This window comes from Labrus bergylta, chromosome 21, assembly GCF_963930695.1.
Source record: "Labrus bergylta chromosome 21, fLabBer1.1, whole genome shotgun sequence".
In the NCBI taxonomy this organism is placed as follows: domain Eukaryota; kingdom Metazoa; phylum Chordata; class Actinopteri; order Labriformes; family Labridae; genus Labrus; species Labrus bergylta.
The window spans coordinates 11,289,774-11,312,718 of record NC_089215.1 but is presented as its reverse complement, the minus strand read 5'-3'; the positions used below and the strand labels follow the sequence as shown (position 1 = coordinate 11,312,718).

The 22,945-nt window shown below is 40.1% G+C and overlaps 1 protein-coding gene across 1 annotated transcript; it reads left to right on the top strand.

Annotated features, from left to right (window-relative positions):
* The first annotated feature begins 168 nt into the window (after positions 1-168).
* nhlrc2 (NHL repeat containing 2) lies at positions 169-21,335 on the top strand. Its single transcript, XM_020651214.3, has 12 exons — positions 169-345; positions 2,438-2,590; positions 7,554-7,603; positions 8,274-8,679; positions 9,746-9,867; positions 9,956-10,085; positions 12,510-12,603; positions 12,936-13,167; positions 15,514-15,636; positions 15,797-16,006; positions 16,225-16,438; positions 19,409-21,335. Exons 1-12 carry the CDS (start codon positions 183-185, stop codon positions 19,669-19,671), a joined length of 2,160 nt encoding a protein of 719 aa, XP_020506870.2. The 5' UTR covers positions 169-182; the 3' UTR covers positions 19,672-21,335.
* The last annotated feature ends 1,610 nt before the right edge of the window (positions 21,336-22,945 follow it).

Here is a 22,945-nt window from a genome sequence, read left to right as displayed (position 1 = left end):
CAGTAACAAACAAGATAAAATATGATACATTTTTTTCTCGATGATTCACTCACGACATGTAACAAAATAATATTTAAAAAGTAATTCTTAAGAAACTTTTTTTTTTTGTATGTGTGTGTCGAAATGTGCGGCACGAATCTTAGTTGAGTTTCACTTAAACGAGGTTGGTTGTTGCTGGAAAGATGGCGTCCCAGTCTAGTCTCTCGACTTTATTTCCCGTTCAAAGTCAGCTGGATTGCGACTTAGATGAAGCCACGACGCGACAAGGGAAAGAAAATCTCGTGTACCAGTATTTGAGCAAACTAGACGAGGAAGAGGATCTGAAGATACCCGATTTCCAGACAGGTTAGATGATGTTCAAGCTCTATGTCGCTCGGTAGAGAGTTGCAGTAGTTCAAGAGTTAAACCGGAGTTCATGTCGCGACAAGTCTGCACTGTCTGAACATTTTTTCCTCAATTAACTAAATTAAGTTTTTTTACTTCCTTCCTATTTGCCGTGCACCTTTAACAGCCTCTGCTTTATCTGGTCTCATGCACTACATCACTTTATTCTATCCTTTCTATTTCAGTATTCATCCAGTTCTGGTTACTTTATTCCTGTTGCTTCTTATCTATCATTGCACTACGGTCACTTTATTTATCTCATATTTACCTTTACAGTTATATTGTTTATATTAGTGCTCTTGTTCCATTATTATTCACCATGCACCTTAATAACTTATCATTTAGTATTTAGCCTACTTGCACATAGCTCTGTGTATATATATTTATTTCTTGTTTACTGCACATAGTTCTGTTTACATCTGTCAGTCCGATCACTGTCCACTTATATCTACTCTTTTTATATTTTGTATTTTTAAGTTAAGTCTAAGCTTTAAGTTGTATTTAAATTGACACTTTATATTTAGGTTAAAATGTTTCGTTTACTTGCACTTGTTGTTATTTTACTGCTCTGTGTGCCTTTGAATTGCCCTCCTGGGGACAAATAAAGTTTTTTGAATTGAATTTGAATTGAATTGAATTGAAGCCACCATGTCTGAAACAAAAATTCGAGCAAGATTTTGCCTGGTCGTTGGTAAAAGCATGCACACAACTACAGACTCCAGTTTCTTATTGTAACAGTACTAGATTATATGAAGCGTTGAGAACAGTTGTCAGTGTTTACCAACACTACTGGGAACTATATTACAGTCAAAATAATATCATGATTCTGAATCCAACACTACACCTTAGCTACTCATATGAAGCATGCAGCCTGTTGACTATATCTCATCACACCAGTAGATGGGGGTCTGCAGTAGAACAACAAACAGGAGAATCAACAAGGCTGTGTGGGATCATAACAGGACACCAAACCTGTTTACAGTCTACGCGCCAACCACAACCCACCGACCATTCTTTGAAGTGCAGTAACGACACACGTTTTAAACATTACCCGTCTATAAATAGAGACAGTTATTGGGACATGAAAACAAAAAGATGTGATTTGCCTTAATTGGAAAAACGTCGCTGAAAGTTTTCAAACCCTTCAGAGCAATAATAAGGGATAGGTGATTAAACTCTTGTTTATATTGTGTGCTTTGATAAATATATTTGTATTTACTGTATATAGCACTTTTCACGCACAATTTAGAACGTGCTTTACAATCAAAACAAACCATGAATTAATAAGACACATTATTAGGCAAATGATCAAGCATTTGGAATAAAAACAAGATACCAGTAAAGACATTCCCCATCCCAACCACGAAAAGAGAAGAGGGACAACGGTAAGGAGAGTCTGCAGAGAGAATGTTAGAATAGAAAGAGAACAGGGAGGGCTCAAGATATTATGTTAACAGTAAGTTTTCCTACATGTAGACTTTACATTTATACAAGCTCAGTTCATATCATTACAAAAAGGAAGGGGATTATCAGATATTATTGCCACTCTATTTACAAGTTATATTTACAGCTGCATATGATACCAGGCTGTTTAGGGTGCCAGACATGACCCATCATTAATCTCTTGTAAAGATGATTAGATATTAAAATCAGAAGAGCAGGTTTTCTTCTTCTGCCTCTCGGTTTTTGCGAAGGTCAGGGTCTTGAATGTGAACTGTTTTTGATTTTTGTTTCTAATTATGCTGTAAAATTTCAAATTAAAGTTTCACTAAGTGCATGTGCACGGCAAACATTATGAATTAAGTTCTTAAGTGCATATCAGACACGAATCTAGATCCATGGAAATTAATTCATGGCAATTAATGGCTTAAAACTCTTCTGAAGTCTTGAGCGTTTCCATGACGATGCTTTAATCTATCAGCTTTTTCCTCCATGTGACAGAAATTCAGAATCAGGCCAGACAGATAGACCCATTAAAGCGTTTGCCTCCACTGTGACTAAACATTCATTATGAGGATGACAGCATCATTTTCCACTCTGTGATTTGCTCCAGGCTTGGAATGGCTGAACACGGAGGGTCCCCTGTCTCTGAACAAGGAGCTGGCTGGGAAAGTGGTGCTGCTGGACTTCTTTACTTACTGCTGCATCAACTGCATGCACATCCTGCCTGACCTGCACCAGCTGGAGCATGAGCACTCTGTCAAAGGTATGGACTTAAACTGGCTTTAAGGCAGAAGCCACGTGATCCTGAAGGGCTTGAGAGACTTTATGGAGGCGTAGAGTTCAATTTCACGACTGAAAATGTTGTTTATTAAACTTGCAACGGATAATCTTCCTTTTCATAACATTATTTGACCTCATTTCATGTGGGAAAAATGAGATGGTACAAACCAAATTGAAGTCACGCACTACAGAAACAAAAAGCCTTGAATGAATAATGTGTCAATAAATACAGTTGTAGAATGATCATAATGAGAGGTGACATATGACATTTATAAAATCTGCTGTTACAAGTCACCTGCCACCTTGTAAAGCATAGTTAGGTGAGGTGAGATTGTTTTAAGCTGTTTGGCAGAAGGGAAAACAAGTCACCTCAAGTTTCTCATTGGTCTACTTCTGGTCCATCATATTCTGAGATTAACAGTTTTTTATCACAAAGAAATAAAACTTGGGGGGGAAATGTCATTGTAAAGCGTGTTTGTAATCGTCTTTAGCGGTTTATTAGCTTCAATCTGTGATAATAAGCATTGTCAAAATGAAAGTGGAAGGATAGGACTGATATTTTTCTTCCTTTCTTATTCTTATTTTTTTATCTTCCCAGCAAATGCATAAAGAAGACCCCAAAACCACGTACGAGTTAGTCCTTCTCTTCATTCACACTAGCCCTTCCTTACATTGTCTGCAACTTGGGTTTCCATTACAAAATCAGCACAAAATCCATTATTAAGCCTGTCTGCAAAACCCATTCTGTGAACGCCTAAATACTAAACAAAGACTGAGTAGTTCCAATTGAATGAGAGCTAAGCCACTTCATGAAACAGTTGGGCAATGTAGTGTTTTGCAAACATAAATGAAACAGTAGTCATTCATGTATTTTGTTGGGACTTTCTTCAGCTATGGATTTTACACATCGGTGCTTCAGCGAATACTTAGGTCTAACCAAGAGAGAAGTGTCTGTAGGAATGACTTGAAGAAGACCACAGAGTTCATGGGCATGCAGGGAGAGGTCACTAAGTGCATAAATGATTCATCGATTGCCTCGATATTACTTTTTTTCAGTTTTTTTTTTTTTAGAGGTCCTGGATAGTACACCGACAATACTGTCATAGTTAGCCTTCTGCGAGGACAATAAAAACAGCCAAGGTCAGGTCCTTGATGACTTTATCAAATGGTGTGAGGAATCTTATCTTCAGTTAAGCATATCTAAAACTAAAGATGTGACCATTGATTTTAGAAAAAAACTCCCACACACATGAAGTCTCACTTGTTAATGGTCAATCAGTCGAATGTGTACAGTCATACAAATATCTCGGGACAATTATCGCCTCAAACTTTGACGCAGTGTGTGAAAAGGGGCATCAGCGTTTGTTTTGTTTGAGGAAATTGGCCCGTTTCCCCTTTGACTAAACCACAATAAGAATTTTTTATGGTTTTGTTGAGTCGATTTAACTTAACACTGTTGTGTTATGGAAACCTCTCTGTGAAGAACAGAAACTCTCTGCTCCAGATCGTGAGGTGGTCCCGTAAGCTGATCGGAGAGCAACAGCTTAGTCTAAAGACCTTGCTGTACATCAGGCAGCGTTGGAGCGGATCAACAGCACATATTTAAAAGATGAATCCCACCCTCTGAATTGTGAGTTTCAGCTGTTTCCTCCTGGACAATTACTTTCCGTTCCAAAGTGCAGAACAAAGCACTGTAGGAACAGCTTTGTCCCAGCAGCCATCATTGGGCGGAACAAGTCGTAGGATATCTGCGAGTATCATGCTTTTCTTCTTTGCTGCTTGATGAGGTTGTTATAATTTCATGAAGGTCTTGTAGGGACAGAGACAGCAGGCTGGGAAGCTGGTTCATTTATTTATTCATCTAAATCTTCTCCACCCTGTAACCTTTACAGATCATCTTGTTTATGGAATTTTAGGTTAGAACTGCACACTTTATGCACTTCTGCCTATGTACCGTGCATTTGCACTTAATATGTTTTCTGTATGGTCTGTGCTTTGTCAAGTATATGTGACTCTCTCTTCAGCCAAATGTACCTACGTGGGTACAAAGAAAGTAACCTGAACATCTGTAAAGAAGCCTTCTAGCCTGGGCCCAGACACTTGAGTCCACAAACTCCACCTAGTGGACTGATTTGTTTTGCAATGTGATGCAAAACAATGTTTTTTGTCTGGTTACATATTAAGTGATCTGATAGGGACCTCTGATCAGCTAATCAGCTGTTTTCAAGCTGTTGGCAAGATGTAGAAGAAGACATAACAACAATGGTGACCACTGTGGACAAGTGACGCTTATTGAACAATGTCTACTCAATAAGGCCTGACATCGTAATTGGTCATTCATTGCTACATTGTCATGGATCCTCTTCCGTGTCCACTTTCTTTGAATCCCCTCCGCCCCCCCACAGGCAGTGTCAGAGGACATGTGGAGTACCAAATCTAAATTCTGTCGGATATGACGAAAATAAATCACATCCAGTAATGTCACTTAAGTCAGAGTCAACTGGAGCCAAAGACTGCAAGTTAGAAACGAAGCAACAACACAAAAAGGAAGAGGTCTGGATTAAGAGAGAATTGATCATTTTAGTCCTCTGTTGCCCCCTCCTGTTCAAGTTCTACTGCATGTCATTCAGGCTTTTGTTAGCAACAAAGAATCTGAAAAAGAAACATAAAACTAAGCGTATATGTGTTTTATTCTTCTGCAATATATCCTTGTCTCCACATAAGTGCTATGCTGAATTATATGTGATGTCTTTTAATATATTTAGTATCACTATACAGTGGAGTCCCAAAGGTATAAGTTGTTATTGGATTTACACCATAGGCAATATGTGTTTGTAGGAGCAATTCATCATTGATGTTGGTGCTTTTCATGGGATTTATCAACAAGAAGAAAAATATAGATCACAGCCAGATTTTGTCTTTAAGGAAGCTTTAGTTTACCGTTTGCCAAATAAAAAAGAACCAGCAGGAAAGACAAGAAGCTGATTACAAGTCAAGACTACAGGTACAGTGGGTCCCTGAGGTGGCAGCAGCCCGGCAGGCCTTGCTGAGGGAACACCAATTTCACAAACATCGTATTACATGTCACCCTGTGTCATAGGATTATGATGAAAGTTCAGTGGGGCGGAGAAGCTGTCGTACATCAACTCCACTTCTCTCCTTTTTCATTTCCAAGTCAAAGAGGTCTCTTATCTGCGCTTTGAAGAGACAGTAGCTATAAATATTCACAAGCCACTGTGTCATGGGGCCCATATTTGTCCCTGGATGTACTTTCACTGTATGGCTCTTTATATAGCCGCTCCTTGTAAAGCGTAATCACATCCGACTGACTCTGGCATCCTGCTGACCCATTCAAGGGATCATCTGAGGAAGCTGTACGGCCTGAAATTCAGTTCCGAGCGAGGCTGGGGGCACAAACACACACACACATACAATGCCGTGCCACCGCACATTATCTCACTCCCCTTATCTTTGGCACTGCTGTGGGTACATTCTGTTTGCTGCTCTGGTCAGTGAGGTGTGGGAGCCACCCAGTCCAGTCACTCCCACAGTCCACCAAACCACCCACCCATCGTCACTGCAATCTGTGCCTGTACCATACTGCTTGGCAGAGGCCATGGGTGACGAAGTACACCACAGATAGTGTGAGTTTTAAAGGTTTGGAAATGAGTGTTTTAACTTATGTTGAAGGACGCCTCGATGATGTGAGCAGAAATGCCCGGTGGTGTTTTGTGTCTAAAAATCATGAAAAGATAAAAAGATAAAAAGTCCTCACAGTAGCTTTAAATAAACTTAATAATGCATGTTTGTGCTGATTTAAGGATCAAAGTGGGTTTAATTTTATAATGGAAAATGATAAATGAAAAATACCTTCAATCCCTGTTTGTTCTGCATTCCTGAAACTGGCAATATAGCATTTATACTGCTATGCAAAGTAACATGTATATGAAGACTTAGTATGTATGAATAGATGAAAAGGCTGCTTTTGTTTTTTTTTAAATATGCTCATAAATCTGCTACAGAAACTTGTTATAACAGGGATAGAATTGAAATTTGATGATTTGCTTTAATTGGCATTAGGGTCAAATGCTTAGCAGTTACAAAGTATGACTAAGTTGTGGTAGATAACATTTTATTTTTATGGACCGTGTAAATCTTTCGGCCAGCGATCATTTTTGAGAAAAATGTCTTCTCTGAGCGACAGGTCAGCGTTGGCTCTTCTGCTGCTCCACTCTGTGTTTCCTGCAGCATTTTGAATTGAGAAATGCAACTAGATAACAAAAGAGATTCGCACGCGCGCGCTTCAACAGAGCGTCGGGCTGATGGCGGGGTTAAGAGGAAGTAAACTTATCAGCACATCTGCTAACACAAGAGAGTCTTATTTAAAAAGAGCAGCATCACAATCATTTTGTTGTGACACTGCTGGGTTGCATAAACGTGGAAACATCCGCTGGCATGGTTTAAAGTCGTACACTCTGAAGGGATTAGTTCCACTGTCTTGTCTATACAACAAGCATAGTGTTAAAAGTCTCTGATGACTTCAAAGAAATATCTGTGATCAACATTTAAACAGCTAGCAGCACTAAAACGTTTCCTAGTAACTTCACATAATAGAAAGACCCATTAAAACTTTTGTTTTAGTGTGGAAAATCACATAATTTCCCTTCTTCTACCCAGGTCTGTTTGTGTTTGTGAATGTGTGTGATCATTGTCTCTTTGTGGCCTTATTGATCATGTTTATGTAACTTGTTGACACAGTGATTTAGAGGGAGGTATTTATTAGGATATTCATTGGATAGTTTTAATGGACACACATTTTCAACTCGAGTATTTATTGGGTCTTTCCAGTTACTTTCACAAACTCCGTTTTGATGAGTCTAAGCTCTCAATCGACTGTTTTTTTTCTTCTAATCTTTGTATCTTCATGTGTTCCTCTCCTCCCTCAGATGGACTGGTGATCGTCGGCGTTCACTCGGCTAAGTTCCCCAACGAAAAGGTGAGTGTTTTTATTGAGCGTCATCAGTTAAACCATCGTGTGAGCAGCTCATTGTAAATGAGAGAAACCTCAGTGATTTTCGAGGCTTAAATTAAGGTTGATGATGAGGTGCAACTTTAAGAAATGCTGTTAGGTGTGATGCAGTTCGATCCTTTCTATACATGAGCCTTTGTCCTCCAGCGTAAATCTGAAGTCACCTGGGTTTGTCAGATGCTCTTTATAGGTGTCTTTTAGTTTGAATAACATCATTTTTTTTTTTATCAGTATTGTTAATGCAGTATTCTTTTAATCTACAAAAAGAGCTGTACAATGTTTTTTTCGTTCAGTTTTGGACTTTTGGTAGAAGAAAAACGGCTGATGTTACCTGGAGCACCATTGAATTATAATATTTAATTTTTTCTGACTGAAAATTAGAAGAATGATCTGGAAACGGGCAGATCATGAAGTAAATGCATTAGTAAAACTGCTCTTGTGTTCTGCAACAGATTCTCAGCTCTCACTGATTTCTCTGTGTGTGTGTGTGTGTGTGTGTGTGTGTGTGTGTGTGTGTGTGTGTGTGTGTGTGTGTGTGTGTGTGTGTGTGTGTGTGTGTGTGTGTGTGTGTGTGTGTGTGTGTGTGTGTGTGTGTGTGTGTGTGTGTGTGTGTGTGTGTGTGATGGACCCTTCAAAGGTTCTAGACAACATTCGCAGCGCTGTGCTCCGCTACGACATCTGCCATCCTGTGGTGAACGACAGCGAGGCCTGCCTCTGGCACGAGCTGGAGGTGTCCTGTTGGCCCACGCTGGTCCTGCTGGGCCCGCGTGGAAACCTTCTCTTCTCTCTGGTTGGAGAAGGCCACCGCGACAAGCTGAAGCTTTTCACTGACGTGGCCCTCCGTTACTACGGGGAGAAGGGTCTGCTGAAGGCACACGCGGTGGGGATCAAACTCTACAGAGACTCCCTGCCTCCCAGCGTCCTGTCTTTTCCTGGGAAGGTGGCCATAGACGACAGCAGGAAGAGACTGGCCATAGCAGACACCGGGCATCACAGAATACTGCTGGTTACCGTTACTGGACAGCTTGAACATGTCATAGGAGGTGAGAAGTAGGAAACAGAATTTAGAGATTCTGGACTACTCAAGACAGGACATAATGTCCCAAAAAAAATGCATCTTTTCTTGGATTGGTTTTTTTTTAAATAAAAAGGAAGCTAATGTTTTTGCTTGTAATCTGTTAGAAAACAACAACATGAAGGCAATACTAATATTTTTAGAATACTCACATGCTTCAGTAACCCTCAGAGGAGCCACATGGTACTCTGTGTAATCCAAACAGAGAGGTTGGCAACAGCCAGGACTAGAGCATGCTGGGAACTGGCACTGACCTATGTGTGGACAAAGTAAGGGGGGGAGGGAAAAAAAACATATCTGTAGGTTGACCATTTATCACTGCTCACACATATTATGAGGCGTTCCTAACGTGTATTTGAGTTACAGACGTCTAGAAAATCTGTATGTAATTTATGAGGTCTTCATTTTGTTTTTCTTTTGATATGGACTGACAATGACCTTTGTCCCAGAAATGTTATAGGCCACAATTCCCAGAGCAAGAACACTGGGTTAGATAGACCAAAGTCACAAAAGGTTAAGGGGATACTTCACCCGTCGAAACATGAATCTGTATTGACATTGGGTCATATATGTAGTAGAAATGTGAAATACATTTTGAAGTTCTTGGCCGAGAAAAGGCAGAAAGTGTCTTTTTGGCTCGTGGATGAAAGACACCAAATCCCAGAATGCACAGCACCGCAGGCCAATATGGCGGACGCTAAGTTTCGATTCTGGGAGTGAGTTCCCACCCACTGATCTGTGATTGGTCTGTAGCTTCAGTGGGCGAAAATATGAGGAACTAGCGTTGTAGTTTCACCCCGCTAACCGCAACAGCTTCCAGTGATGCAAAAATTGTCATTTTGCATCACTGGAAGCTCCTTTTCAGACTTAGAAATACAAAGATTTCCCATCTCAGGGGAAAATGAGGACGGGATGCACCACCATTCAAAAATACTACCAGGTTTCTAATAATACAAAGCAAATGGGTGAAGTATCGCTTTAGTAAGGTTTGTAGGTGAGGTATTTATTGTATGTATTTATTATATGTTTCAAAGGGCCTGAAAGTGGAAGACAAGATGGCGACCTGTCCAAAGCTTCCTTTAACTCCCCTCAGGGTGTGGCCATTAAAGGAGACACTGTATATGTGGCTGACACAGAAAACCACCTGATAAGAAAGGTAGCACCTTTAACTTTCACTTTAAACATCTGCATGTTGACCTTCTGTTTCTGCCTCTTGATGTTTTTATTTTCTTTGTGTGTTTCAGATCGACCTCTCAGAGCGGAGAGTCAGCACTCTAGCAGGAGTAGGCACTCAGGGCACAGACAAAGAGGGCGGGGCCGTGGGACCCGAGCAGCCCATTAGCTCTCCTTGGGATGTGACTCTGGGCTCTGCCGGTGAGTCTTGTGGCGCCTTCAAACCGGAACGTGAAGGACGGTGTTTCAAACATGTCCTCTTCTTTCCTCCTCTGTGTCTTGCCGCCCACACTGTTTTTCTGCATGCTGCCATACGATCAATAAATACTGAGAGGCCGCTCAGCTCCTCCCTCTCTGTCAGATTACCTGGACATGGTTAGATTACAGTGAAGGTTGAAGGAGAGAAAGGACTTTTAAAACACTTCAGTCTGCAAACTTGCGTCTTTATAAAATCCAAAAACACACATCGATACATGACAAGATAAATGTTCTTAAAGGAAACCAAATTACTTTTTAGTGCAAAAGCAATTTTCTTATCCTTCCAAGTGTTTAGCATTTCAGTTGATAACAATTATTTGGATTTAATTAAAAGATGTAGACAGTAGTTGTTCAAATCTGTGTCTTAAAATGTGAGAATATATCCCAGAACCTGAGTGTTTACAACACCCAAAAAAATCAGTTAGTTTCTGTGCAGAATTCAAACATCACATCAAAGGAAGCTTCAGAAGGGGAAAGAAATACTGAACAGACTATTTGAATTCCTTTCCAAACCGTGGGATTGGCCTTTTTTTTTAATTATAATTTGTTGTAAATTTGCAACCACTATTTATTGTGGACTGTAGAGCACGTTGGTGAACACTGCTGTGTTTTAAAACGGGCTCTATAAATAAAGCTGGACCGGATTGTGGGATTCAATTTGCCAGAAATGTAGTTCTACTGAAAGATGTTGAGGACTAAAATAGATATTATATAATAAAATACTTTATACTTTACTTTTTACTTTATACTACCTTTATGGATTTAATCACTATAATAAATTATATTGTTGAAGTAGATATTTGGACTGCTTATTTCAATACATAAAGAAGTGCAAACAAAGGGTTTATTTTCAAACAGTGACTTCTTTTGTCTCTGCTGCCTCAAGCTGACCGTGTTTACTAAAAGGCGTCGTAGTGGTTCCTCCAGCTGGAGGCGTTGTCGTTTGTATCTGAAGTCAAATTGTGGAGTGTGTCGGACCGTCCCTGTGACGTTGTGCACTCTCATCAGTCAAACAAAAGATTAAAGTGTTGATTGTTCTGCCTGTGGCCACCTCTGTTTTCATTAACAGTCCGTTTACGTTTCAAAAATAATGCTGATTGACTCATCTATCATCGACTTGTGCATTTAAAATATTAATTTTGAAACACTTTAGGGGTCCTGATTATTTTCACCATAGCGCTCAGCTTGTATGCAAAAGGTAATCAGTCTTTGTCCGCACAGGTTAGTGGGTTGACACAGCCGGCTGGTTTTGCACATCACCACATGTTCTGAAGATGTGGAGACAGACGTTTAACATCGTCCTCTGAGAGTACATCCAAACACTCCTCTGCATATTCATATTACTCACCATGGTGTGTATGAATAATTAAAGGACCAAATCAAGAGGAGCAAACACCTTTTTGTACAGTCCTACAGTGACGTTGACGCTGTGAGTCCTCGGTCAGTCGTCCAGACGTGACACAGATGAGCTGAGCTCTGCTGCATTAAAAAATACAACTGAGATGCTGTACATCTACACACGGGCTGTGTGTGTGTTTTTTTTTTCATTAGAGTAGAGGTCATCTGAGGCGCCGTGTGGCTTCTGTCTGAGCGTCTGCTGTCACTTTGACCTGCAGAGCTGCCCTGACGCTTCTTTGTGAAAGTCTGAATTAGGTCTTTCGATTAGACAGGAAGAGAATTCTGGAAAGAAGAAAATCTCAGCTTCCACTTAATGTAGACATGTTGAAATGAAATCAGGTTTGGCAAAACTACCCGAGACTAAGTGAATACAGGTTGATTGTGGGCCTTTAGACAACAATGTAACTTAACATACAATACAATACGATATGGTACGATACGATGCACTTAATTGTCCCCTTAGGAAACATTTTCTTGTATGTATAGCTGCCTACATAGTACAATCAAATAAATACGTAACTGTACAAATGAACGACAATCCAGATGTAAACAGAGAAGAACATGCCAATGAGGTAGGAGTGTGCAAGGATGGAAAACCAATACTTGTTGGAAAGAAGAGATGAGCGCTTGAATGAATTGGGAATGTTCAAAACAAATCAGCTGGACAACACTTTCAAAACTACCAGCATTAGCGGTGGTATTTATCTCTGTAGATGGCGAAAAGCAATAGATATATTTATTTTGCATCACTTTTATGTCCTCAAAACATTTTATTGTCCACCATATAGCTCAAAGTAAACTCACCAAACACATCCAAAATGACCTTTTTTACCTTCAGGAACTATATTTGCACAGACTTCTGGATGATATTGACAGTGACAGTGACAGCCAAAAGCAGTGACACAGGGTTTTCTGCTTTTCTACTGAAACTGGAGTGTGTGTGTGTGTGCATTTCATTTGTATGTGTAGGTGCTGATGAAGATAACGTGCTGTGGATAGCCATGGCAGGTACCCACCAGATCTGGGCTTTGTTCCTAGCAGATGGGAAGCTGCCCAAAGGAAGGTGAGAGACTGCTACACAAACACAACGGCTGCTTGGTAACAGCAATCATTCAAAAGCACTAATAACTCCTTCAAAATAAGAATGACGTAAATAGAAAAACTGACTCCTTCACATGATTTATTTTTGGCATGTGTGGCAGAAAGTCATTGACAAAAAGGATGCAATTTTTGTGTCACCATGAACCCCAACAAATAACATCTCCCTCCGTCATGCAGAATAATTTAGTTTTAGAGAAATAAAAAAAAAAACACATTTATGATATGTCTGCTTTGTTTGAACTGTCCAGCATTATACTGAAGTATTTTCGCATTGTCTTCTATTTTTCTTATTAGCGAGTCTAAGGCCGGGACATGCATAAGATGGGCTGGCAGCGGTAGCGAGGAGAACCGGAACAACTCGTACCCTCACAAGGCGGCTTTCGCTCAGCCTTCAGGCCTGGCTTTGGCCCCTGAGGAGCCATGGAGCTGTCTGTATGTGGCCGATAGTGAAAGCAGCACCATCCGCACACTGGCGCTGAAGGATGGAGCCGTCAAGCTGCTGGTCGGAGGAGAGAGAGACCCAATGGTGAGTGTGCGTCAGTAGATGGATGGATGAGTGAACGCCCTGGATGAATGTGTTCTTAAAAACTGTTAACATCTACAGAGTTTAATCTGTCCTTTTCACTGTCCGTCATTTATTTTGGTGGTTTCTTCTCTTTTTTTTTTTTAGTCTTAATTTGGGAAACCATTCACTTGACGTTCAACATTTCACACAGTATCAGGATTCCTTCAGGTCTATTCTTACGACTACAGCCACTGACAGATTGCAGTTCTGCGACAAAGTTCCGTCATCAGTACCTCTTTGTACTTTTGCGATATGTGACGGTGTAATTGGACCCAACTATTCCTCCTTCAAATGGCAGTCTGTGAGCGCCAATTGTTTGTATTTCAAATGTAAAAGAATTGGGAGTACATTTGACAAGTGTGGCAATAACAATATTTTATATATAACTACAATCCTGCTGTAGGTGGGTCAGATTTTAGCCATTTCCTTGTGACAGCAGATGTAATGGTGTCACTATCTTCTTATCATCTTATCATTCCATGCTTCCAATAAAAAGGCACCCATATAAACTGTGTTGCACCTAATGTAGGTTTCAATATCAGGACACAACTACTCTTTAAACCTGGAGGGATTTTCTTTATTTTAGGCGATTTTTTTTTTCCTACTTGTTCTCGAGGATTAACACATTAGATTCTGATGATCATGCTGTTTATGCACCTCGATCCATACAGTATCTTTAACCAACTGTGTGTTAACCAAAAATGATGTCTAATGTGATCAAACAAACAAATCAGCCACAGAAAACAAGCACCTAGTGTATTCCACATAGCTTTAATATAGTTTCCCTCTTGAGTTGATTTAGGATTAGAGTTTACCGATCATTTTAGTGCTTCAGTAAAAGGAGAAATTCTTATCTATTATCAAAGGCACAGACGTGAACAGAAGCTCGAACAGAAGGCGGAAGAAAATGAAAGTCCATTCCCAAAGCAGACTGCAGGAACTCTAAATAAATAACCTCTAATGAATGACCTCTAATGCAGCACTTTCCATGATAATAACCCACCGTGAACCACCACCATCCATCAACAGCTAACACACACTTAGAAACCTGCACAGTAGTCTTCCACATAGGCAGCTTGAGAAAACCATAATGACAGTTCTGAAGAGAAACACTTTGGGTAACTCCTTTTCAATCAGATGGTTACAAGGCCATTTCTCCTCAGATAGAAAGTATTGATGAAAGGAGCGCCATGAATAAAACACGGCTCCTCTTGCCTGTTGCTTAAGCAAAGAATGGAAACACTTTCTTGTACTTTATTGTGCTCAAAGCCTTTTTCCTTCTGGTATATTTTCGACACAGAGAATTCATTATTATTGATCTGTTGTCCAAAGATATTTAAGAAAGACAAAAAGCAAATGTGTGTCTGAGGTGGTGTGTTTGTACTTCAGCTGGCACTATCATTATATTGAAGACATACTGTGGTAATCAACAAACTTGAGAGGTGCTTCAGGGAAGAAGATTGTTGTCTTGAGAGAGAGAGAGAGAGAGCCAGGCTAGCTGTTGCCCCTTTTCTCAAGTCTTTATGCTAAGCTAGGCTAACTGTCAGCTGGTTATGGCTTTGTATGAAGCTAGATGGTATCGTGTTCTCCTCTGACCCTCAACAAACGGGAGTATTCCCCCAGACGTTGAGCTGTTCAGCTGAAAGTTCAAGTCAACCAGGAGCAGTCGATATTTCAATTAGTGCTTTGCGCTTCCTTCAAACTGCAAAACTTTGTCACCGTCAACTCTGCAGCAGTGGAGATTGAATGAGCTGTAGAGGATCATGGGACATTTTGCACGGTTGTTATGTAATTATTTGTGCTTCACTAAAAAGCTCTTTATTTCAAAACTGCCTTTGAATTCTAAATCATCTTTTTTCCCTTTAAGACATCAATAAATAATCAATTTAGAACCGTAGCCTGAGAATAATTATGAAACACTCCTCTTTGTAATATTTGATCACATTTATCCATAATGCTGGCGTGATCATCTACTCTGCATGTATTCCACGTCTTTACTTCTCAACAATTGTTCTGATAATGAAGCCAGTGTTGTTCTAGTGTTTTTTAAAGTGTCACTGTTCATTTACACTTTGTGGATTTGATTAGCTTTGATTTTCTGTCCTTTGTTTGACTGACTTAAAGCCTCCCTTTCTTCGATTTCTAGATCTGAAATAAATAAGAAGTGCTCTACAGATTCAGATCGGACACTATGTTCTTTCCAGTTTGCTAATTTTAAACAAATGGTGTCACATGCTGCAGTTCAGGCGTTTGTAAACTTTCATATCTACATCTGATCTCCTCTGAACATATCTCTCTTTGAACCAGAACCTTTTTGCTTTCGGGGATGTAGACGGGAAAGGGGTCGACGCCAAGCTGCAGCATCCTCTCGGTGTTGCCTGGGCTCCTGAACAAAGCCTGCTCTATGTGGCCGACTCCTACAACCACAAGGTAACTGTTGCATGTCACAAGGGAATCAGCTCAAAGCTGTTATGGGCTCAGACTTGATGTTTTTGACCTCACAAAAAGCCTTCCCTATGGTTTCTCAGTGGATTCACACTGCATGTATCTGTGTTTGATCCAAACTAGAGACTGACCTTTGATTTTTCAGATCAAGTTGGTTGATCCGAAGACGAAGCAGTGTAGCACATTAGCTGGGACTGGCGAGGCTGGCGAAACTCTGGGCCCTGAATTTGACAAATCCTGCTTCAATGAACCTGGAGGAGTCTGTGTAGGCGGCAGTGGAAAACTTCTCTTTGTGGCCGATACCAACAATCACCAAATCAAAGTGCTGGACCTGGCCTCCAAGACTGTCTCACTGGTCAGACCAATATGTGTGTGTGTGTGTGTGTGTGTGTGTGTATATGTGTGTGTGAAAGAGCAGTTAACATTTTGTCCCTGTGTTTGTTATTAACTGTCCTAACAGTGTTTGTACTGGAGGATTTTGCCTCAATGGAAACAAAGAAAAGACATAAAAAGTGTCATTAGCCATCTCCTTGATACTTTCAAACCAAACATACAAATCTCTCTCCCCTCCAGTTCCCCGTCTCCATGGACTGCACAGACACGGTACCGTCAAAGCCTACGGGTCCAGCCAAAGCCCCGACGCTGCCTAAATCAGCTCCCAGGAAAGAAATGCCTGCAGTGGTGGTGTCTGCAGGCCAGACTCTCGTCATGTCAGTCACTCTGTCGCTTCCAGAAGGAACCAGACTCACTGAAGAGGCCCCCAGCTGCTGGGCGCTCTCTGCTGAGGGTAAGACCAGTTTAATCGGCGCACCAGCAATCCAATGTGGGCTCTCAAGTGTTTTCAACCAAATGCCGGATATGAAAACTTGTGAGCATGAATGTCAAAATCTTCTTAAAAACTGTGGGTTTTAAGAACTAAATGGCCTCCTCATCTTTTTAGCCTAATCTTTTGAACATTTGGTTTTGTAAACACTACTTAAACATTTGTCAAAGACAAATGTTTGCCAGGCCTGCTGTGCCTTGTAAAGGTTTCTGAGCCGTGATGTGTCAGTCACTGGTTAGGAGGATCAGTTTAACAAACAGGCAGATCCGGCAGAGACAGCAGCGTTTGACAAAGACTTTACAAAGACTCTGCTGCTGATGATTGAGGATAATGACGTTTGTAAAAGGGAGGAAGACAATCAGGATTTAGTAGTAAAAACAGACAAAATCTCATTTTCACACTTAAAGAATTAGCTGATTTTGTGACTGGGTATTTGTTTCTTTTTCCCCAAAAATTATAGGGATCAAGACAGGATTATTTATATTAAAGAAAAGCCATGCCGTTGTATTCCACCCACATTACTTCTCTACACGTCTAATGACCCTGCACTCCCCTCTAGCTCTCCTATTGGCTTTGCTTTGGGCTGTTATTCACAAGTCTGTCTATAAATAATGCCGATGAATTGTGATTAAACTTAATTTCCACTGTACAACAAGCAGGTGGTCACTCCGCCAGCCCACAACACTGCGCTATCTTCCTGAGCGGAGAGAAGACTGAGTGTAGTCAGAGGCAGAGACGGGTTTATTCATGGAAATGTCACATAAAATATCTGATTTGTACGACTTCAGGGCTTTTTGTTTGATGTTATTACTTTGTAATCAGCTGAAGACTGACCCATGGCTTGTGTGTGAAGTGATTTAAGATATCATGTGGTTGATGGTCCATTTATTAGGTTTGGAACAAAAGTGTTTCCATCATTCAGAGCGACGCAGCATGCAGTGGGCGATAACAGTGACCTATTTTTAGAGCATTTCGATAAGACGACATGCCTTGGTTCACATAATTAGCTAACGGGCTATGTTACGTGATCCTCAGCTGTCCGATTACACTCGGTCTAGACTTATGCCGATCACATCAGAGCACAGGCAGGAATTTTAATGGATCGAGTAAGAACAGTACGGCACATCTAAACAGTTTTTATGAGCTTTTTGGAATGACGTCCCTGGGTCCCTGATGTTAGCCATTGGTTTCATTAATCACAGCTGGCATGGATTTAATGCTCTCCCTGGTATAATATTTTCTCATAGTTAACGTTCTAGACTTTTTTCTTTTTTTTTCATGACTTTCATTCATCTTTCAGTGGTCAAAACTCTTTACCAAGTGTGTCTGTTTCTAAAAATATCCCCCGCGTTTTCAGTGCAGTCATGTCCTCGTCTTCACTCTGTTTGATTCAGTGGGGTTATCTGGGAAGAGGACTCCATTTAGCGCTGATGTGCGCTGCTCAGGCTGGAGATGGAACACAGGGAGCACCTTGCCACACTCAATTTCAAAAATGTCGATGTCAAACAGACATTTTCATTCAAATACAGTACATTTCTGCCCTTTCACGGCAAGACACAGTGTTCCTGATCTTGTTTTTTAGCCCTGCAAGGAGGGCGTCTCGGGGGACGGCAAGGTCGTTCTGTGCATCCCTCAACAAGTCCTTAATGAACTGCCATGAGGTCTTTTACGGACAGTCATTCGCCTCTTGGAATAAATCTCACTGATCTAGGTTATGGAAAAACATTGCCACCAGCAGGTTGACATTTTTATGGTTTGAGTAAAATGTCAATTGTTGGATGAATTGCAATGGCATTTTGTGCTCCCATAAACCTTTAATGGAGCAACATCATCAGGTCAACGTTTAACTTTGTCCAAATACCGAACCAGGAAGTCAGACAAATCTGCCGCTCCGCTCTGGCAGATCAGCACCCTCCTCCTCTAGTTCAGACATATTTCAGCAGTCGGAAATTAAGTAAGACCCTTCAGAACAGTTCATCTGATATCAGGCAGACAATGTTGACTTATCTTTGGAAACTACCAAGATGGTCGCCAAGTGTTTTACAAAGTTCTGCGTCTGGTGGTGCATCAGTAAGTCATTTAGAGTGCAAAACAGACGGAAGATGTTTGGATCATATACATAATCGACATAAAATAATGCTTTTACAATTACTATTTTCACAAAAAATCATATTAAATATCAGAATCAAAGTCTTATTACAGAACCAAGAAGAAACATTTAAAACACATAACAGACAAAAAAGCAGATGGACTGGGGCGACCGTGCCTTGTTGTTAGTTTGCGTGCCCCATGTACAGAGGCTGAAGTCCTTAAAAGCAGGCGGCCCGGGTTCAAATCTGACCTATGGCTTCTTTCCTGCATGTCTTTCCCCGCTCTATCCTCAATTCTCACACTTTCCACTGTCCGGTCTCTGTAATAAAGGCATAAAAAGCCCCCCAAAAAGACATTTCTAGAAGCCGTTGCCTGTCATACTAACACTTTTTCACACTTAGGCTGGTTGTTCCAATTGCTTGAGACATCCAGAGGCATTGAGGCTGTCAGCATTGAAAACACTGCTTGGAAAAACGAAAAAACTGTGCTCAAACTCTCACTTTCAAATTCGATTCAGACGATGCTAGGCTACCTTAAAACAAACACATTCTGAAAATGCTAGCGTGCTAACAGACAAAACAGGTCAAACTTTGTATCTGCGTTCCGATTGTGCAAATGTGTACCGACATACTTGCCTTAATTTAGCATGTTAGCACTGTAATCAGGTGTATGTTGGCATGACTATAGCGTTTAACTCAAATCAGAGATGTGTCCAAAAATATCCACGCAGAGCTGGTAGGAGGTTTTTTATTTATTTTAATAACCACATTTTAAGAGAATTAGTGTTGATTCTCCACTTTGACAGCTCTGGACTGATTGAATTCTTCTTCCTGTTTTTGGCAGGTAACGAGTGGCTTCTAGGAGGTCAGGTGATCACTGGTGACATAATAGACGTGTCGAAGCCCATCTCCATCACTGCCAAACTTCCAGCTGTTATAAAGGACTCAAACAGCAATCCAAGCCTCACTCTGGGTGTGTGGGCGTACTACTGTATGGAAAAGGGTAACGCCTGTATGATGAAAGCTGCCTCCTTCATCCAGCCTCTTCAAATAAGTGCCAATGCTGTAGACGGAGATGTTACTCTATCTTTTGCTCACACCTTCTAAGACCCTTTTTAATTGTTTAAGTCGCATTAAGTGCAGAATCAATACCTTCTACACACACATATTAGTTTTTCATTTCTGTCCTAGCTAACTCCAGCTCCTGTTTTGTTTCAGGGATGCGTAAGAAGAGAGCACAGATTGTTTCTGACTGTCACTTCTAACAAAAATGCAGCTCATACAAATGGGATTTTCTGGGGAATTTCATTTCAAACTGCTCAGAAGCCAAACACAAAAGAAAACAAATAGTTACAGCCCCAGGCATCTTACAAATCATGCACAGGGAAGTAAAGTGAAAACAGCAAAAAGAATCTGTTTCATATCATATTAATGCAGCAAATAAATATGAAAACACACAACATACTGGAGGAGGAATTTTTAAAAACAGATTTAGTTCAAATGGGCTGATATATGATCCAGCAGAAGATTGATTCGACCTCTCCTTGCACAAGCATTGCTTTTGAATGCTAATACAGAAAAAAGGCCAAACCTCAAAGATATAATGTTGGAATCCCACGAGGCTTTCAGTTGGATTATTAAGATCCCAAATCAAAACTCTCAATCTTTCTTTATTCTTAATTCGGGGAGAGAAGAAGAAAGCTGAAAAGGACAGGTCAGGAGAGGCTATCTATGCAGTAGACTCACATTGGTATTATCATGACTAATTAGAAAAATGACTCGCTTCAGAGGATTCAATCAAACATTAACTGCATACTTCTCTGTTATATATACATGTCCATGTTTACGTATGGTTTCTTTGGTTTACACTCCTCCATTGTGGCTGCAGTCTTCAGGCACACTTTTCTAACTCATACATATTTGTTTATGTAAATTTACACACTCTAAAAGGTTTTGCTTTTCTCTTATAGTTTTGTTCTGGGTCTCCACTGCTTGTTTCATACTTTTGAAATGCATTATTCATGACCCAAAGGAGATGTTCTAGAACATAAAGTATGACTCTTATCTAAGTAATGAATGAAGTGCCTGTACTCCGAAAGTGGACGCAACCTCCTGCAAACTAATGATCGGCTTTCTGCTGCCTTTGCACTGTGAGCGATATCATATTAAGAACGTCTTATTCAACAACCTCTCAAGATTAAATACATTTCATCTCATGATAAAGAGATGCTCTAATACTGTGACATGCTCTGAACTATGTGATGATAATGAGCAAGGTGTCATTTCCCATCATTGGTTTGTTGTAAGAAATGGACCAAAGAGTTCTTTTTTTTTGTCGCTGTCATCATGTCTCACATCATGACGTTTCTTTTCAGACTCTTTTTATTTGGTTTGGATCACTCGGCCCGAATGCCTCAAGAAGAGGTGCCACTGTATGGATGGTGAAAAACTGATGACACTTAAACTGTATCAAAAGCAATAATATTTGTGTAATGAGAGGAATGTTTTATTCCCACAAGTTATTTATTTCAAATGAACTAGAAACGACTTTCTAGCTGGATTCCTCAGTATTCTGGCTTTTTTTTTTTTTTTTTACTAACCATGATGAGCTTGAGTTGCTGCCTGTGAGCGTTAAGTACAGGTGTGATTTGGGACCGTCTGTGTTACTACTTCTTAATGCTGCAGTTTAAGATTAAACGAAAAGCTAAGAAAACATTTGTATGTCTGTTTTCTGTGTGCAATGAATAAAGAGCATTGCTTTACAAATCCTTTACATATTCACGGTGTCTGAGAATCAAGTCTGAACAAAACATTTAAAACACTGATACATTCAAAGTAGGGCTGTCAAACGATAAAAAAAAAAAAATGTTAATCACGATTTATCACATTTTTAATCGCATGTTTTTTAAATACCATTATTTCGCATTAAAAATAAATTTTTACATCTTTGTTAACCTGCTTTTATTTTGAAATATAGTAAGGACCATCCAGAAGATTCTAGGTAACGACATTTACTTAACCATGGAAAAAGGTAAAGCTCAAAGGAATTGTAAAAAAAAATGAAATGCTACATGCCACAAGGTGGATATTATTTTTGACTCAGCAGTCCAGGACTTTGTTTTTTTAAGTTAAATGACAAAGCAGTGTCATTTTTTTTCCCTTCACTGTAACTACAAAGGCTTATCCATGGTGCGCCTAAAGGACAAAATAGCATGCGATTTAAAAGAAATGCACTCATTTCAGACCTTAATTAATCGCGATGAACTAGCTAATGCTGACAACCTTAGTTCAAAGACATTATTAAAAGCCTCTCTAATGGGCTAACACCTTCACTACTTTGGCAAATGCCTCATTACATGTTAGCTTGCCTCAAGGGATAGACTCGCTCACAACATGTAGTAAATACCTTTCATTCGTCTCATTCCTGTTACCAAGGACAGCACATTATCCAAGATCAGTATGGGAGTAAAAACCACTTAACTCAGCTTGGTCTTAAACAAATCATACACCATATCATTTCAGAGGCAAGTCTTAATATTTAAGAACACTTAAGTCCAACACTAGTTTGTGGCTGAAGATTTAATAAAAACTACCACACCTGAAAAAGACACGCCAAGAAAAGTCTAAACCCAATAACAAAGGAATGAAAACTGTAAGAATTTAAAAGTTTTTTAAACTCGTACTTGTCACTTGATGTCACACACTTATTGTAGAAAGGGTTTAGGGAAGCTGGTCCAAAATTAAAGCTTCTGCGTTGGTACACCAATCAAAGTGCGGGGGCCAGAATATAGCTTCATCACAGTTTATACTTTGTAAAAATGATTTCTGCCTGTAGTGACGAACATAGCATTCAGGTGATTTAACGCGTACAGGGGAAAAAAAACACTCTTTATGGCCACACCAATAAATCTAATAAACAAACTAAACCCTCCCTTAAATGAACAGGAGCATATATTTACACAAATAAACAATCTCACTCAAACAATGTACCTAATACAGTCAAAACTCAGAGAAGTCGTCAACCGGTCATGTAGCTCAGCATGCTGCAGTAAGCAAAGGGAGTGAGCATGGCCTGCTGCAGACTTACTCAGGTGTGGCCTCATAGGTTCAAGGCAGGAAGTAGGCTGAAAGAGGAAGTGGGATCTACAACTTGAACACTGACTGAAACGTTAATTAGCTAATTTTAGCTAACTCACCTCGGCTTTGATGATCAGATATTTCTTGCTGTTTACTTCTCAAATAGCAGAAATATTGACCTAGCCACATTGAAAATACGTAAAGCTGTCAGAACGTTGGTCGGTTGTCTTCCATGGCGGCTGTTTAAGGAGAAGGATTCTCCACTAGACCTATGTAAACATCACCAAAGTGAAGTTCTGACTAG